General features: G+C 36.6%; 1 protein-coding gene across 1 annotated transcript in view; it reads right to left on the bottom strand.

Annotated features, from left to right (window-relative positions):
- TwdlE (TweedleE) overlaps positions 1 to 19,597 on the bottom strand; it is a 42,358-nt gene that overhangs the window by 19,023 nt on the left and 3,738 nt on the right. The window contains exon 2 of the mRNA XM_067769928.1: positions 17,549 to 17,766. Coding sequence (XP_067626029.1) covers positions 17,549 to 17,766 — 218 coding nt within the window. The remainder of the gene's footprint in view (positions 1 to 17,548; positions 17,767 to 19,597) is intronic.

Raw genomic sequence — 19,597 nt, 5'->3', positions numbered from 1 at the left:
TTTTATGGGTGAAAGTAACAATCGCTAAGTTAGCAGACCTACATATGGCTTACGTATGATGCAGAATCAAGAATTTTTGCGAAGTTGATTCAAAAGCTGTTTGCGCTTGATAAAAATTGACAAAAATTTCGGTTGAATTGAGCCGTAATTCGGTTGATTTAATCGTTTTTTTTCTTTTCTTGTATGAACTGTGTCTTTCATGGGCTTAGAGTTGTCGGGTTATTGTATTGTCTGGATATTTGGTTATATCTGTGATTTGGCCTGTGGCGACTGTGTCTTATCGGCATTTTTAAAGTGGCTTTGAAGAAGTGTACCCAATGCATGCTTCAAAAATATTTTCTTTTGCTAACATATCAATAAATAATGCAAAAGCCTACGAAACGAGGGGAAATAATGAAATGCTTTGTAAGTGAAATGAACAGAAAATTTTAGCACATCTTTATCGACTTCGAGTCAGTAATGTGACAAACGGAATCACTTTTGACCCCAACTGACCAGACGTTCAGATTGAGGTAGTTTTCGATGTCAGTCATTTTGACCTAATGAAAACCAAGCATATTACTGTGCCAATCTGTTAAAAGAACATGACTCGATTTAAGATAGAAGTAACAAACGGGTGTATATTGAAACGACTTTCCGCCATTCTTTGTTAAATTTGGTTTGGGGACAAGCCAGTTTTAGCGTTGTGCCATCTTCGGTGTAATTTTTCGTTTAAATTGGCTTGTATTGCTCTAGATATTTCTTTATCTTCACTCGAGCTAAGTTTATTTTAATACGCAGTCGTCGTATGTGCTATAAAGATAGATTGTTGTAAGGTTGTGCACTGCATTTTAGCTTCGCATTCGAGAAGGATGTGTTATGCAGTCTTATCCTCGCTGTAGCAGAACCGATATAGGTTATGAGACCATAATTTAATGCATTTGGCTATTTGGTGTGCAGTGACCTGTGAGTATGTCTGTTAAAATTCTTATGCTGCTTTTTGGGTGGTTAATAATGGCTTTATATAGCTTTATGTTATATGCTCCTGTCAATACCTTTGCCTGCCGGAGTTCTCAAATTTCACGCGTGTCGTTCTCTGAGGTGTACCTCATCCTACCTGAATTCTACCCTTACTGTGTGATACCCTTTCGCCATGATGGCCTCGGGGCCATTAGGTCTTTCAGTATCTGGCTTCCTGGCCAGCCCGTCCCTTTCCCGGTTCAATACACCCATCTGTGGTCAGTATTAGATCCAAACTAATGGTGTTATTAGCCCGTAAACTATACATACTCTCCACGCACTTAAAGAATGTTGCTGATCTAATCTCAACTGACGAAATCGCCTTGAGCACGGCCTGACTGTCGCTGAGTATAACGATTCTCTCATTTATGTACCCTACTTGCAGGCTGTTCTCCGCACACCGGGTTATGGCGGCAAACTCTGGTGAAAAATATTAGGTTATTGTCCGTGTGATATAGACTACTTAGTTTAGGGGTCATATATCCCGGTTCCGATGCCCTGTGTTGTCCTCGAGCCATCGGTGTATTATATGATACTGTGTTTCTGGTTGAGCGCTTCCAGATTGGAAGTGTCCCACGTAAGTGTGCTCGCCAGCTCTTCATTTGTTATGTGGTAATCATGGCGATCTTGGCGTAACTTTTGAATCATCTTTTACTTTTTGTAATCATGTAAACTTTCTCATACCAAAGGATTATACCAACTTAGCTTTCTTGCGACGATATGCCAAGGATTTCAAGGACCCGTATACCAGGAAAATCTTATGCAATGCCTTAGTGCATTCCAAGTTAGAGTATGCATCAGTCATCTGGAATCCCATATACTCTTCACACTCTTTAAGAATTGAAAGAATTCAGCGCAAGTTTATACGATTTGCTCTTCAACCTCCGCACTTTGTTAATCCCCTGCCACCCTACAATGCAAGATGCATGCTTATCAATGTCTTGCCACTTGAAGTTAGACGTCTTGTTCAAAACGTAATGTTTATTTTTGACATAGTATCCGGTGCCATTGACTTCGCAGAACTACTTGGGCAGTTGACTTTCAATGTCCCTAACAGAGCTCTCCGCTTTCACAGTACATTCCGCGTTGAAGTGCTGCGTTCGAATTCCTTCAGTTTCGCACCTGTTCTAAGAGGTCTTGTAGAATTTGATCGCCTATCTAGAGGCCTTGACCTGGACTTTGCCATGCCAAGGTCTCTGTTTAAGGCACGCATTGAGTCCTATTACTTATCTCAGTAAATCTTACTTTAAAATTGTTACTCTAGTACTAAGTTAACCTGTAATCTTGTCAGTAAGGTTGTTACCATTTGACTTAATAAAGATATGAAATATGAAATTTGAAATATGAAACAACATATGATTTTGGACTTTTCAGCGTATATGACACTCCAGTGAAATGTCTAGGAAATTTATATTTTACATCACTAGCAGCCTTGTGTATGATATTTTTAATGATTTGATGTAAGTTTAATATGCGGTAAGGTTACATTTTAATATAAGGCATGCTATATACATAAAAATATACTCTATACAGATCTAGTAACCGCTATAAATGTTTATCGCTTAATTTAAAAAATTACGTAGGCAAGAAAAACTAATTATTTTAAGTGAAAATCCCAAAGTAAAAGAGCACACGAACAATAATTATTTCAAACAGAAAACAACACAAAAACAGCTACAACAAATAAAGTATCATAGGTCGTCCAAAATTGCTAATTATTTAAACTATATTTTAACATAGGCATAAAAACAGCAAATACCGGCATGAATCACGCCTATGGCGACAATGTGGTTACAGCCTTATGTGGCACAACACATACTCAACATAGAAAGAAGAAAAAAATTAAGTTTTTGTGCTTCCTCATTGTAGTTTGCGCTACTTCTTCATTACAAATGGGTGCATAATACAAATTTGGGTGTTAGTGATGTTATCGCCGATGACGTTGTTGTTGTATGGTGGTAACTCTTGTACTAGCCACCCATAACAATTAATTCATATATGTTGTTACATTTTTATGTCGATATGTACAATTATGTAAACTCATTTTGAGCGACTAAATGAACACAAAAGTCATAAAATGTAAAATATATCTTTAGCTGAACTAATTGGTCTTAATAAAGAAAACATGAGGGAAACTGGTGCAAATATACATATGTTTTACATATATGAAGGTATATCGTATAAATTTCCTTTTATTTTCAGTAATAAATAGTTTTAAATAAAATTTACACATAAAGAACATACATTGTGGCAAATAGTAGTAAATGTGTGTAAAAAAGCATATTATATTTATATTATGTAGTTTAATCAAAATGCAGAATCAATTATGGTATTCACTGTGACTTCTTTATATTAAAAATATCTTAATTTACCACATAGTAATTTTGTGCGGAAATGGTATTTGTGATATCTAAGAAAACCAAAAGAAAAGGAGTTAACTATGTCGTAAACTGTCAAGGGGCAGACTAAAGAGAAAGACAACCTAAATATATTCCAAAAAATTCTAATTAAAAAAAAGTAATAGTGAGTACCAAGCAGTCGTGAAGTTCCATGTATAAACATGCAGGTGTACTTCCAGAAGACAAATATTTTTAGCTAGGTAGAGCCTGGTAAAGTTACCTCTGTGACATCGAAAACTCTTCGATAAGAAATCGATAACGTCTCGACACGTGATCGATAAATTTTTGATGGTAAATCGATACATTTTTTCACGAAAAATCTATTTTTGATTACAAATCGAAAAAGTTCTGTACATAATGGCTAAATTTTCGTTAACAAACCAATATTTTTTTGATAAATAGTATATAACTTAAAAAAACAAAACGATAAGTTTTTTATAACAAACCGGTAATTCATAGATAAAAAATTGATAATTCATTAATAGTTAGAGCTTACGATTTCTCGAACTTGTTCGAGAAGATATTTCTCGCGCGTCTCGCCTTCTCGGCAGATTCTCGAATCTCGAATTACTCATAAGGCTCGCGAGCTTCTTGACATTCAATTTAATCGATTCATTAGCTATTTTTTATAGAGCTTACGATTTCTTCTGGAGCAGAAGCGAAAATGTCCGCAAAAACATAAATAAAAAACACCGAAATGTATAGAATACTGCCAATGCAGCGACCGAATTGAAAGTCGAGAACCTCGCGAGTATTACGAGTATTTCGAGATGCGAGAATCTCGCGAGAAGCCGTGTTCTCGATGTCTCGTAAAAAAAAATATTTGGAACAAAATTATGTGTATAATAAATATGTTTTGAGTCAAGAGTCATTGGAAATCGTCAAAAAAGGAACCAGTAAAAAAACTAAGTGCATAAATACTGTCCATACAGCGGTTAAGTTTATGTCGAGAAGCTCGCGAGATTTACGAGTACTTCGAGGCACTAGAATCTCGCGAGATGTCGAGTTCCGGATTTCTCAGGTCTAGAAAACCTCGCTTGTTTTCGAGAAGAAATCGTAAACTCTGTTAATAATAAAGATATTAGCGTTAGAAAAAGCAAAACAATACAAAAAAATTTCAGGGCTAACAGCCTTATTCAAAATATTCATTCGGATTCTCTTTCTTGTTGATTTCACCTGCTTTAAGAAAAATTACCTAGAAAAGGTAGAGACTCCGGTTGACTAGAACAATGGGACATCTTTTGATGGCAAAAACTTTTTTTGGTGAAATTTTATATTCCAACTTCAACTTTTCCAAATAAATTTGAGAAATGGACAAGCAAATTTTAGAAAAGGGCTCGTGAAATAATGGCAGTAGAACCAGAAAATCGGATTTGTTGCTCTTCACAGAACGTCGGTAAAATTTATCTTATTATGGCCAAGTTTTTTGTCAAGAGAAACAGTTGAATTTGTTTAGTAATTTCAATACAAGAGAAACAGTTGCACCAGATATTTCTGTTATATCAACAGAATAGGAGTGAGATTCTAACTTGGACGAAGATCTGTTATATTAACGGCTTTTATTGGTATGGTGCCACAAAAATCTCTGTTAAATCAACAGCCTGCACTGTTATTATAATTTGGACGATTGTTATTAATTTTTTAATTTGTCAATTCAGACGCAAAAATTCATTTATTCATTTTTTCATTTGTCAATTCAGACACAAAAATTTTTGCGATGTTGGTTCATTAGCTATTGGCGATGGATAAAAGTTGACATAAGTTTCGGTTGAATTGACTGCTTAGTCGGTTCATTCTGCTAGGTTTTTTCTTTCAGTGCAGAACAGATCGGAACCACATTTACCATTTTCTCAAATATTTTAAAAGGGGGAATCCTAACAGAAATATAATATTAACAGCAGTTGTTTCATATTAAGAATATATATTCCTTACTTTTCATATTAATAAAACTTCGAAATTTTATCAAGGAAAAACTTACAAAAATTTTATATTTGTAATAAGAGGAGAGGAAAAGGCATGCCAATCCCCGGATAGTTCATTGTGTTCATTCCACGACGGGTTACAGCTTCTCAGCATTTTCAGCAGAATAAGATGGAAGTGGTCGCTACGTGAGAACCTCAGATTAAATGAGTCCATGGTGTTCCAACAACAAGAAAAAGATAAAAAATTTAGCAAAGCCCACACCCCGGCTATAGGCCGTTGTTGATTTGGATCAAATCATGAGTCATGGTAAAATGTATGTAATAATATCATGTGAAACAAATTATCACCTAGCGATCGCCATATCGCATCGAAAAATAAAAATATTTTAAGTTAAACTAATTACTGCTTGAAAATTGATTTATCTAAATCAATCTTTTTAACATTTTCGTGCCCTGACTAAAAATCGTTGTTCATTTAGATTAAACCATGAATAATGGAATATGATATGCAGCTGGTATCATGGGATAAAAATCATCACCTAGCGATCGCTATATCATAAGCATCGGGAAATAAAAGCATTTAAAGTTCAATAAATTAATCCTTTAAAATCCATTTATGTAAATAAATCTTGATAACATTTCCTCCGCCCTGGCAAAAATTCGTTGTTGATTTTGATTAAACCAAGAATAATGGAAGATGATATGCAGCTGGTATCATGTGATAAAAATCATCACCTAGCGATCGCCATATCATAAGCATCGGGAAATAAAAACATTTAAAGTTCAATAAATTATTCTTTTAAAATCGATTTATGTAAATCAATCTTTTTAACATTTTCTGCCCCTGGCTAAAAGTTGTTCTTGATTTTGATTAAACCATGAATAATGGAAGATTATATGCAGCTGGTATCATGTGATAAAAATTATCAGCTAGCGATCGCCATATCATAAGCAACGGGAAATAAAAACATTTAAAATTCAATAAACTAATACCTTAAAACCGATTTGTGCAAATCAATCTTTTAAACATTTCCTCCACAAGTTTAACAAATTCATCATTAATAGTACATTATTCACTAATATTTATTAAACAAGGAAATACTAGTACTTTTTTCATGTAACAAATTATCACTAATATCACTTCCCCATTTCTTTCTGTTATGTCTCAACATCAACATCTCACCTACGGACTTCAGACGTTGTAATGCCAACGAGTGAATGCTAATTAGTGTTAAACTATAACTGTATAAACATTATTACTAAATTTTATTTACATAAAAAGGAATGTATTAATTTACAAAAAGACATTTAACACCTGCTCCTTATCAAAAAAAAAAAACAAAAAAACATAACCCTGAAAATAAAAAAATAAAATAAATACTTCAACCATGAAAATCATCAATCTTCTTGGCCTTTCACTGGGCGAAGTTTTCCGAGAGTTGGTTGTTGTGGAGTTGATTTCTGAATTATGTATATTTATTTTTATCAATATATGTGAATGTTTGTGTGATTTTGCATGCACGTGCTAATTTTTTTCATGCATATAAATACACATACATGTATGTTTGTATAAATACTTACAATTCATAGAAATAAGGAAGTCAATTTCCAAATTTTATTGTCTTCCGATATAAATTTGCAAGAAATTAAATAAAAAGAAAGAAAAGCTTTTGAAATGAGTAATAAAATAATTTACCAAAGCACAAATCATTGAGAAATTTATATGAGGAGAGTAATAAACTTTAAGAGTGCTTGGTAAAGACGGCGATGGCATGAAGCTTTAAAAATAATTAATTATTGCTTTAAATCTCAGCCAGTGGAACGAAAATGTAATACAAAATTTAAATAACTAAAAAAATTAAACAAAGTAGGAAAAACAAAAACAAGTAACTAATTCATTATATAGTGTTTTTTTAATTGGTTTGCTTCATATGCCCATCTTGCGCATGCGCCACGCGCCACGAGCTCTAACACAAATACTTGGCATTTTGTCTTTCCCCTTTTTATTTTAATTTAATTATTTATTACTTTTTTTCTAAATATCTTTCCCCTTATATTTCGCTCTTACCATAAAGAGTTTGCCGCTTTAATCGTTATCGTCAGTTGTCAATCGTTAAATTGCCGCTTGTCAGTCTAATGCGATCAAGTTGTTGGCTACTTTTCGTTTTCTACTTAACTAAGTTTTGCTGATTATTTGTAATAGACTTTGTGGCAATTTCTTTGGCTTTGACAGCCACTTTGGGGTTTCCACACTTGTTGTTTTGGAAATATTGCATCCTCTAAAAGGTTTAAACTTGAAATAACTGAAATGGTCTTCAGTTCAATGAGCAAACATAATTTCCGCATATGTGCGTGGCTTGACATACTTGCATCTTGGGGTTTGTTTTAATTACTCATTTTGATAAAATTTTATTGTATTTAAAATATTCTAAATTAAATGCACCTAATTAGCCTACATGCAGTCCCGTTATCTTTTAAAGTATTCATTTTGCTGGTGATGAGCAAATTTTTGATGTTTTGATGGGGGAATCCGAACTGTAAGCGTGAGGTAAAAGTAAACATAAAAGAAGGCAAGGGAAAGAAAGAAACTGTGGAGAAATGACAGGTAAAAATAACACAGGGGATGAGAAGAGATAAGAGGTCAGAACCGAAGCCAGAAACGGACTTCGTGTCATCAATTTGTTAAAGAAGTGTTAAAGGTTTGCTGTAGATGAGTTATTGGTTTGTTTTCGAAGAAATATGGGCGTGTTATCCTTTTCAAACGTACGATCGAAATATCGTTGGTCCACCGACGGTTGATAAGTCAACAGAAAGCTATCGATATGTTATCAGCGTTTAATCGATTTGTTATGGAACGGTAAGCACTTTGATATCAACAGGTTTAAGATTAGTAATCAAAAAATTTTCCGATTTTTTATGAGCGCTATCAATTTGTGAATGGCGTGATATCGGTTTCTTATAGATGATTCATCTGTTGGTTATTAAACAAATACCGGTAAATTTCAATACAATAAGATGCCGATGACTTGGGGGTAAATTTACTTTCGAAAATAAATCGATAATAAAACATTAACCGATACCGACAAGATCGATTGTTACCAATAAGAAACCGACGAAGCTCTCCTCAAATAAGCCAAAATTGTTTGTGCCGGTTAAGTTAGCTTAGTTGTGGTTGAACTTTAACCCATTTACTCACGCCTTTTTTCATTGACTAATCAGTATAATTGGCCATACAATAAGCGCAATTTCGGTGGTGCATTCGTGGTGGAAGAGAGACTTGTTTGCCAAGTACTTTGGTTTACGCATAGACAAATGTCTCGAAACTATCAACAGAAAAACTATCCGCTTAGTTCAGAATTATAAAAGTCGTAGTTGGCGACTTTAACGTCATGGTGGGCCAAGAAGGTGTTTTTGAGTCCACGTTAGGAAAGTTCAGCCTCCACAATGAAACCTCCTTTAATGCGCTGAGGCTCCTTGTCTTCGCCGTTGCTCCAAACATGGTCATAGCCAGCACGAGGTACATGCATAAAAATGTTTATCAAGCTACACCAAGCGGTCCCCCGATCAAAATACACGCAATAAGGTTCAACATGTTATAATAGACAGGAGGTATTCCACCAGTATTTTATATGTGCACACGATTCAAAGATCTAACATCCAATCGGATGATTCCTTCGTCACAGCCAGAATAAGCATCCGTTTCAGAGCGACTAAAAACACGAAACAAAAACACAAAGAAAGCTAGACGTTGCAAGGCTGCAATCGCAGCAGACTGCCAATGATTTCGCCAATAAACTGTTGCACCTGCTGAGAGCACAAGTTAAACTGATTGAATTCAGGGACAATGGCAGCATATTTCTAAATCAGTTCGTACCGCTGCCAAGGAAAAAATGGTTACCCGTGACCACGGAAAAGCAGCTGGTACGATGAAGACTACCGAGTCGCAAGCAGAAGGAAGAATGTTTCCTACACAGCGAAAGCAACAAGGAGAGTGTGTGATTGATACCGTGAGTAGAAAAGGAAGCGAGACGACTTTACAGAAAGAAAAAAACAGAGGCAAAACGGCTAGCAAAATGTCGACGGTCGATTATATGCCTGGTTATTGGAATATAACTCTTCTTTGCCCAGCCCACATGAAGGATGATCCTGCAAAATGAGCCAACTATAGCTTGATCAGCCCTTTTAATATCGCATATAAGGTACTGGCAAGCGTTGTTGTGCGGAAGATTAAAGCCCACCGTGAATTGGCTGATTAGACCGTATTAGTGTGGCCTCAGACCTGGGAAATATACAATCGACCAGATTTTCGCTATGCGCCAAATTTTGGAAAAAATCAAACAAATTGAAACACATCACCTCTGCGTAGATTTTAAAGCCGCCTTCGACAGCACGAAAATGAGCTGCCTATATGCCGCTATATCTGAATTTGGTTTCCCTGCAAAGCTTATACGGCTGTGCAAAAAGATGTTGAGTAACACCATCAGCTCAGTGAGAATTGGGTGCACCTCTCCGAATCATTCGAGAGGTTTCACACAGTACGATTTCTTCAATTTAACGCTGGAGAAAATAACACTAGCTGCAGATCTTAACCCCTTTGGAACCATATTCTATATAAGGATGTATTCTTATGGCTTATTCTGACGACATTAATATTATCAACCAGAACTCCTGCGCCGTTCCGCGTGCTCCAAACTGGAATAATAAGCACAAAACAAGGGTTTGATGATGAATGAGTATAAAATAAGGTACGGACTGTCACCAGGAAAGAGTCAGCACATTTTCGGCTTGGCAACCACGCCACTGTTGGTAGTCAAAATTTCGAAATAGTAAAGACTTCGTTTATGTGGAAACAAGCACAAGCAACAGCATCAGCTTTGAAATCCGGCAAAGAATCACTCTTGCCAATAAATGCTACTTTGGAATAGGTAGGCAATTAAAAGTAAAGCTCTCTTTCGGCAAACAATAGTCATGCTTTACAAGTCATTTATGGTATCGTCTTGCTGTATGGTGCAGAAACATGGCCACTGAAATCATCAGATGAAGCTGCTCTGGGAGTGTGCTAGCGAAAAGTTCTTCGAAAGATTTACAGACCTCTAGGCGTTGGCTGCGGCAAGACTAAGGGATCTCTACGTTTTGGCGACGGTGAGTACCAAACAAGATTTAATGATGAGCTCGACGAGCTTCACGCAGACACCAACTTAGTCGAGCGAATTACAGCGGCTACACTGGCTATTCTATGTTATGCGAACGAAAGCTGATGCTCTGGCCAAGAAGGTATCCTTGTCGGAACCCACCTAAGTCAGCAGAGGAAGAGGGCGTCCGCTGGAAGGATCAGGTGGAAACGATTCCTTGGTGTTACCAATTGACGCCTGTTGGACCCACGAAGAAGCGACTGATACGACTTGCTGGCGGGCCAACACCGTCCCTATCTTTAAAATACCAGTTTCTTGTTTGTTTGTTCATATGCAATAATACGAGGTAGGTTTTTGTTGTTGTTGTTGTAGCGATAAGGTTGCTCCCCGAAGGCTTTGGGGAGTGTTATCGATGTGATGGTCCTTTGCCGGATACAGATCCGGTACCACAGCACCATTAAGGTGCTAGCCCGACCATCTCGGGAACGATTTATGTGGCCACATTAAACCTTCAGGCCATACCCTCCCTCCCCACCCCCAAGTTCCATGAGGAGCTAGAGGTCGCCAGAGCCTCGTCTGTTAGTGAAACAGGATTCGCCGCGGATAGGTGAGGTTGACAATTGGGCTTGGAGAAGCTATATATTGCGCTGGCAACCTGAAGGGTTGCGCTACACACCCCTTGAATCTGGTATTTTAGCCGCCTCTTACGACAGGCATACCTACCGCGGGTATATTCTTACCCCCTTACCCGCTGGGGGCTACGAGTTGGTATTCAATTATTGTGCAACTCGCATATACTTGCTGCTAATTTTCCGGCCGCTTTACACGCAAATAAATGTAACGGAAAACGTATGGAAACTATGTACGTATACGTTGCATGCAACATGAAATGGCAAGAAAAATTATCGCCGGCACTTTTTCAGTAGCAAATAACTCATTTCTACATAGATATAAATGTTAGTACAAATTTATAAATGAAACACGAGAGTAATTTGTATTACAACTGGCACTGCGATATTTGTTTCATATGCGTGCGCGCATATAAATTTTTGTTGTTGTATCATTTTATTGTCGACAGCATATGCAAGTGCATCTGATTTGAACGGTTGGTAGTAAAAAAGTTGCACGTTTCAAAATGCCTGTAACCTCTTGTAGAGCAAAATTGTTAAGCTTTTTTGGCGTCCGTACGTTTGCTTGTTTGTGCGAATATATGCACATAAATATAATTACTTTATTAATATGCATAACTTACATTCAGTTTTTATACTATTTTTATTAGCACAAATGCTTAGTAAAATATGTACATACTTTGTTGTCATTACAAAATAAATATTCATATTTTTTTATTTTTTTTTTTTTAATAATTTCCACTTTATTGGCACTAAGCTTCCAACAAATTTCGGTTTCAACACTTTTATGTCATATTGTTATGCAGAAAATGTTGTAATATTTCTCCAGCATTGGTCTGAGGATTAGATATGTATGTAACTATATTAAACTGTGTCGATTCTTTTATGAAAATGGCGCTCGACTTCAGACAATCCCGAAAGAAGGAGCAGTGGCATCAAAACGCGTAGGAGGATAAAGGAATAATTTGATATTTTCCCTTATATATATCGACCGAAAAGGTTAACCACAACAAAAAAACAACATTTATTCCCAGATCCTCTCAAAATCAACTTCAAATTTAAGCACAGTTTTTTTTAATTCTTTTCAGCCCAGTTTAGTGTTTTTATTACTTTTTTATACTCAGCTGAGCAGAGCTCTTACTTACTTACTTAATTGGCGCTTAACCGTCTAAACGGTTATGGCCATCCAACAAAGCGCCCCAGCCGCTCCTTCGCTCCGCGAACCGACGCCAATTGGGAGTTTAAATCGTTTTCCACCTGGTCCTTCCAACGGAGTGGGGGCCGCCCTCTACCTCTGCTTCTATAGGCGGGTTCCGATAGAAACACTTTCTTGGCTGGAGCATCATCTTTCATTCGCATAACATGGCCTAGCCAGCGCAGCCGCTGCGTTTTAATTTGCTGGACTATGTTGATGTCTGCGTATAGCTCGTACAGCTCATCATTAAATCTTCTTCGAACACTCCCAAAGCCGCTTCATCTGCTGCTGTCATGGTCCATGCTTCTGCCCCATACAGCATCGTACCCGTATAAGTGACTTGTAGAGTATGATTTTCGTTCGCCGAGAGCAGAGCTCACAGCGTATATTAATTTTGTTCGCATAATGGTACCCCGTAACGGCATAAACTAATCGAGATAGATATAGACTTCTATATATCAAAATGATCTGGGCGAATAAAGAAATTCATTAAGACATGTCCGTCTCTCCGTAAACACGATAACTTGAGCAAATTTTGAGGTATCTAAATGAAATTTGGTATGTAAGTTCCTGGGCACTCATCTGAGATCGCTATTTAAAATAAACGAAATCGGACTATAACCATGCCCCCTTTTTCGATATCGAAAATTTCTATAAACCGAGAAAGTGCGAGAATTCATTACCAAAGACTGATAAAGCGATGAAACTTGGTAGGTGGGTTGACCTTATGACGCAGAATAGAAAGTTTGTAAAATTTTGTACAATGGGCTTGGTACCGCCCACTTTTAAAAGAAGGTAATTTAAAAGTTTTGCAAGCCGTAATTTGGCAGCTGAGTATGTAATGTTCGGTTACACTCGAACTTAGACTTCCTTATTTGTTTTATATTAGGACCGTTTCATGTTGGTCATGTTTGGGAAATTTGGCAATGGATTTTAAAGTATCTTCCCATATGACTAGAGCCTAGAAGCCGGGAACAAACTTCAGAACCCGATAAGAATGCAAGAAGATGGAAAAAACTGTCGTTGGGGGTGCAAAGATCACAGTATTCTAAAAATTCGTTCGAAATTGCAAAGTTTGCGTAGTGTTTTAAGTAACTTCCTGGTAAGCTACCTCAAATTTGTAATAAACTTAGATATTTATCATAAATAAACTCTTCTACAATGGGGAGTCCCTAAAAACCGATGTACCTGAAAATTTCCACATATCTTAGAGCCCTATTTGTTTATGATAATTAGGATAAAGAGTTGACTAGGAATCGAGATAATTAGAGATTTTTGGCAAATCCCTTCAGAGTATATGGAATCTTGCGATCGATTTTTAAGTACCTTTTCACTGAGCAAGAAACTTAAAACCTTACCCTTACACCCGAGCACTGTTATAATGCAGCAAAGGGAAAATATCCCTCAAGGTGGCGGACGTATAATTAATTATAATGCATACGGGATAAAATATCTTAATATTGGGTTTTTAAATAGCTTAAACTTAAACTTAAAACTTGATTATAGTTCAGAGCTCTATAAATATGATATACCAAGGAAGAAAATGAAGCAGGAATCATCAAGCTAGGAACTCCCTTTCTTGCACTTATATCATGGAACATGAAACACGCAAAATAAGCACAAAAAATTCACGCTAGGTGACGCACCTACATATTGCGGAATATCGTAAGTGCGAACAATTTTTAAAGGACTTCCCATTGAGCTACAAACTTGAAACCTTACACTTAGTCGAGAGGAGCAAGGAGGAAAAGTACCGCTTAGTAGCGAACGGGTTGAGAAAATAACGAAGTTCATACGAGATTTATAACCTTTCAGTCTATTTTTATGTAACTTCTTGGAAAGCAAAAGGTTTGAAATTTTTAAGGCATTTCAAATGCCGAAGATATTCAAATGCCTATCGCTAAATATTACACTAGGAAGCGTACCAATTGAGGTATTAAGAAACTTTTAGGGAAGGCGGCAAGGCGATAAAGGCGCGAGACAATTGCAAAAAAACTGTACAAAAATAAGACATGGCTTCGGTCGAGTCTGTAGGATGTTGTCACAAACGAACCTGGACGGCGTGTATGGAAGTATTAATGGTTTGTTATCGATCAAACTTTATCTGTGATTTGTCGGTTTGCCATAGAAAAGTGATATATTTATTATCAGAAAAGTTTCGCCATTTAAAACAAATGTTATCTACCATTTTTCGGAGTCCTACCGATATGTTACCGATTTGTTTTCGATGAGCTATCGTTTTGTTATCGAAGTGTTTTCTAGAGCTGATAGCCATAGCAGCTAGTGCTCTCTTTTGTTAGTCTTAAATTTATTTTAGGCCTAAATACATAATAATAATAATAATAGGCAAATATACTCATCGACCTTCGCCAGTACTTGATACTACCGGGTTTTTTTATTCGAGATATTTATATTTTCATTTCGTGATAGTAAGGTGGTATTGCAGAGTCAGGGAATGGGTCATCGGTAGCACGCACATACACAAACCATTACCTTGATGATGAAGGTGAGTGTGGTGGCACGTTTAATAATCAATACGTACAGACGCTGAAGGCATTAAGGGGTTTCAGCGAGCCCGAAAATAAAAACTGGTGCGATACGGAAGGTCATGCTGCCTCGAAGAAAAGACACCGCTGATACAGGGCCTGCAATATCGAGAGCTTTGATAAGATTTTTATTGCGAAAGCAGCAGTATCTGCGAGTGGAAGGACACGAAATTTACGCCACCGAAGGTTATCGCTTCAACTTAACCCCAACTAGCTCATCACGCCACACGCCCAATAATGACCCTTAAACAACATTTATCTATTTGAGTTAGAAAAATCTGTTTATTTTATGGGCCGCACAAATGAAGTGAACAGCGAACAGCTGCGTCACCTCTCCATCTGGAACCGTTTTCCTAATTCAGGATAACTTTGGGTCATCCATACATCCCAACATTCGCATTTACAACATATGTATGCAGGGTTCATGGTTTTTATAGATTTTGGTCTATATGATTGTGGAAAATAGTTAGTTCCCGGAATCATTCCTAGACCATTTCTAAATTATTTCTAGGCTTTTACGAGCACATTTCGCGGCTTTCTCTAGATTGTATCGGCGTCGTCCTAGGGCTATTTCCAGATCACAACGGGGCTTTTTGGGATAATGTTTGAACCATTTCGGGCTAATTTTCGGACTGTTTTTGATATCATATCGGAGTCATTTCGGGATGATTTCGGATGATTTTGATCGATATGATTTTCGGGATAAAATTATGACCAGTTGGTCCAGTTCGGGACTGTGTTCAAATCTGTAATATTTCTAGATTACTTCAGGATTATTTCGTATACCTTCCAGATAACTTCTGAACTATTTGGGGAGCATTTCGGGATTATTGTGGGAAAATTGCGGGTCTTTAGATTTTTAACCAAGACTATTTCAGGACCGTTTATGTTAGAGATTTTCTCGGAACTATTCGGGATAAGAGTCCTGGCTGTTTTCGAAATAATATCGCCGAAGACATTTCATGACTGTCTTGGGAATATCTACATAAAGTTTCGAGATTATTTTCAAAACTATTTCAAGACTATTTCGGAAATGTTTTCAAAGCCATTTCGAGGTTGTTCGAAAATCACATTGTTGGGGCTGCTACTTCCGTATATTTTTAAGCTATCACCGGGATCATTTCGTAAAATAGTATTTTAGGGGAGTATTGAAACCAATCCTTTTACGAAATTCAGTGTATGGATCATTGTGGGTTAATCTCCGTACAATTCCCCTATAGTGTGCGCTTAATTTCGAGTACAAGATTATTTTCTGGACTGTCTCAGTACTGATTTTAGGATCATATCAGGATTTTTCGCTATAGTTGTATGTTGTATTTTCTTCGTGCAGACTGGAACGAATGTTTAGGTTGGTATTTACTTACACCTCGCAATATTCTAGCAGTAGAAATTTGTTTAGTAATATTTTGGGCGAATCCCAGTAAGAAGGGCAATTTTCGATCAAATTTCTATGAAAAATCGTTTGGTAGGGTACCAAGTATATTTTTAAGTTTCTAGAAACAAATTAGTTCACCTGTTAAACACATTATAAAATGTGTTTTAATAAATAACTATTTTAAGTGCAATATATGTATTTTGATATAACACAGATAAAATTTTAGTAAAAATGTTGATAGTTTATTGATTTATGTATCACTTCTTTCAGCAGTTTAAAAGCAGGTGGATTTTAAACTTTGCTTAACAAATCGTTGTGAACACGCTGGCTTTGCCCAGATCAATAAAGAAAAACTTGCTAAAATTTATGATTTCCACTAACATTTGTTGTCTTTGTCATTGAAATATGGATTTGCAGGTAATCGCCTAGATTATTTTTAGCAACAACAATAACAACAAAATCAGCTTTGAAATCCAGCGTAGAACCACACTTGCCAATAAATGCTTCTTTTGACGCGAAAAGCAATTGAAAAGTAAAGTCCTCTCTCGGCAAAGAAAATCATTCTCTACAAGTCACTTATCCTACCAGTCCTGATATATGTTGCAGAAGCATGGACCATTACAACATCAGATAAAGAGGCTCTGGGAGTGTTCGAAAGATTTACAGACCTCTACGCGTAGGCAATAGCGAGTAACGAAGAAGATTTATTGATGAGCTGTACGACATTTAAGTAGATATCAGCATAGTCCAGTGAATTAAAACGTAGCGGCTACGCTTGCTAGGCCATGTTATGCGAACGAAAGATGACACTTCGGCTAAGAAAGTATTTTGATCCGAACCCGCGTATGGAAGCCGAGGAAGAGGGTGGCCCCAACTAGGATGGAAGGACCAGGTGAAGAACGATTTAGACTAGCTTGTTGTGATCAATTGGTGCCGGTTAGCAGAGCGAAGAAGCGACTGGCGCGCCTTGTTGGACAACTATAGCCGTAACAGTTAAGCGCCAATTAAGTAAGTAAGTAAGAGTTTCAAGCGATGTTATTAATAACAATTCCTAATTGAAAGTTGTGACAATTTTTTCAATATGCACATTACTGATTTGTAAGCAGACATAGACAATCGAATTAGCTTGACATAGCTCAAGTTACTTACTTACTTACTTACCTAATTGGTGCTTAACCGTCTAAACGGATATGGCCGTTCAATAAGGCGGAAATAAGTCTCTTTAGCTTTTAGTTTTTGTTTTAATCAATGATGCGCTTATGCACATATATATCTCACACCTATATATTTCTTTTCAAATTCGTTAAAAATTGCGTTTATTTCTACATTCCCATATCAAGCAATCACTTACCTTGGCGGAAGATATTCTGGCTCTGGCGGTGGCACATGCACATAAACGTGCTTATGTACCACAGGTGGTTGTTGTGGGGGACCATATACTGGTGGTGGTCCATAGTTGCCACTAGACGATGATGGCTGGTAGCTGCTAGGCGGTGGTGCACTATAACTGTCACGTGGTGGTTCTGGGCGTGCTGCTGTCAAATCAGCCGCAACTAAGGCAAGAAAAACCTGGTGTGAGGAAAGAAAAAGAGAGAATAACAAATAAGCTTTAGTGAGGTCGATTTTATTTTGAGGTTCTATAAGCAACATATATACGTATTTTTTTTATTGTTAAATTTGGAAGTTAAGTTGCTTGATTTCATTATGTTTCATTCTCTCTAGCGATTTATTTGTTAAAACAACGTGGTCCACTTATTCAGCTCATAGGACTGACAGAATAAAGGCATCTGCCATTACACTAGTATGAAGTATGAATGTTGAAGATTTCGAGTTCAAAACTCAGCTTCCGAAAAGCTAACTGATAAATAAGAAAAATTCAGAAACATGTTCTAATAACCATCGCCGTATGCAAAATTTTTTGTTTTTCTCTAATATCAGTTGCAATAAAACTGCCCACTCGAAAAAATTCTGAAAACCTTAAATAAGAGATTCGATATTTTCGTAAAATTTTTTCCAATTAAAATTTTTTTTTTTCGAAAACATTTTTGAGATATGATTTGCTTGGTTTGAGGAACAAAATTGATTTTTCTTGTGGTTATCGGAGCTTTTCGGCCGATAATTTGAAGACAAAACACAAGTTTTTCTTTTTCTCCTACGCGTTTCGATGGGTATTTTCCATCTTCCTCAGGGAGGCTTTATATTTTAACATAAAAATATAAACATAAAACAAAACAAACATTAACGTATTTAACAATGAAAACTTTACACAACTCTTTAACAGACTTTCTACTTACATTCAATGTTAAATAACTTTATTAAAACATATAGACATTACTAAACATAAATATACAATACTTAACATTAATTCATTAAGCGCAGTTGATTTTTCTTATTTATTTGACGAAATTTAATAAAAATAGTCACTGCTATTTTGGTTCTCTCAACTGTACATAGCCCTCGTGTTAGAATCAATATTTTGTCGGTACTGTAGTCGAAAAATAACAATTAGTCCAAAAAAGTGCAACTAAACGAATTTTCCACTTTATTCAAAAGACTTAAGAAACGAACTTGATGTCATAATTTCCCAATGTCGAGCAACTGAATTAAGCTAAAATATAATTAAATCTCTTGTAGCTAAAGAGTTTTCCAATGATTTTTATTGTTAACAATCGAACTAAATTGAGTAGGAATCGTGTTGATGGTACGTTAATACACAGTAACCCCGCCAACTTGGCCGGCTGAACTGAGACAATCCGCGATGGTGGACATAGGAGCTAATTCTACTTAAAGTGCTGGTAAGGAAGATTTTAAAGCTAGCAAAAACTCTGGAAACAGAGACGTAGTAGGATGAGTCAACAGAGTATCTATCTTATCTGGATGAGATAAGGTCTTTATATAAGAACGAGAACGAGGTCACATCATAGTGAAGAGTTTCCGGATCCGCTTCTCGACATACATTTCCCATTGTTCCGAATACGAACACAACAGTACGAGAAGAATTAAACAAATGCAAAATTAAATGTGCAGCATTAACTTTTTCCAAGTGGAAATCACCAGATAATATATTCCATTTTATGCTTCAAATGGCGGACGGTAGGATTGAAGAAGAGTTCAATTCAGTGTTTGAGGATTGCATAATACTAAGCCAAGTCAGGTCACTTAGTTTAACATCCCCTTTAGTCAAAACTCTCTATAGGCTAAAATATGTCTATGTAAATGTGAATATCAATATAAAATTATTCTCATTACTACATCACTTTTACACTAACGAGCACCCAGTTTTCAACTTCACGTACCTGAGGCGAATACTGTTACAAATATGAATGTATCATACACTTATTTAGCACGACAGGCTCTGGCGATCCAAAGTTCCTCATGGAACCTGGGGGTGGGACGGGAT

Source organism: Eurosta solidaginis, chromosome 2 (assembly GCF_040869045.1).
Source record: "Eurosta solidaginis isolate ZX-2024a chromosome 2, ASM4086904v1, whole genome shotgun sequence".
NCBI lineage: Eukaryota > Metazoa > Arthropoda > Insecta > Diptera > Tephritidae > Eurosta > Eurosta solidaginis.
Note: the sequence above shows the minus strand (reverse complement) of the source record. Positions and strands in the feature narration are given on the sequence as shown.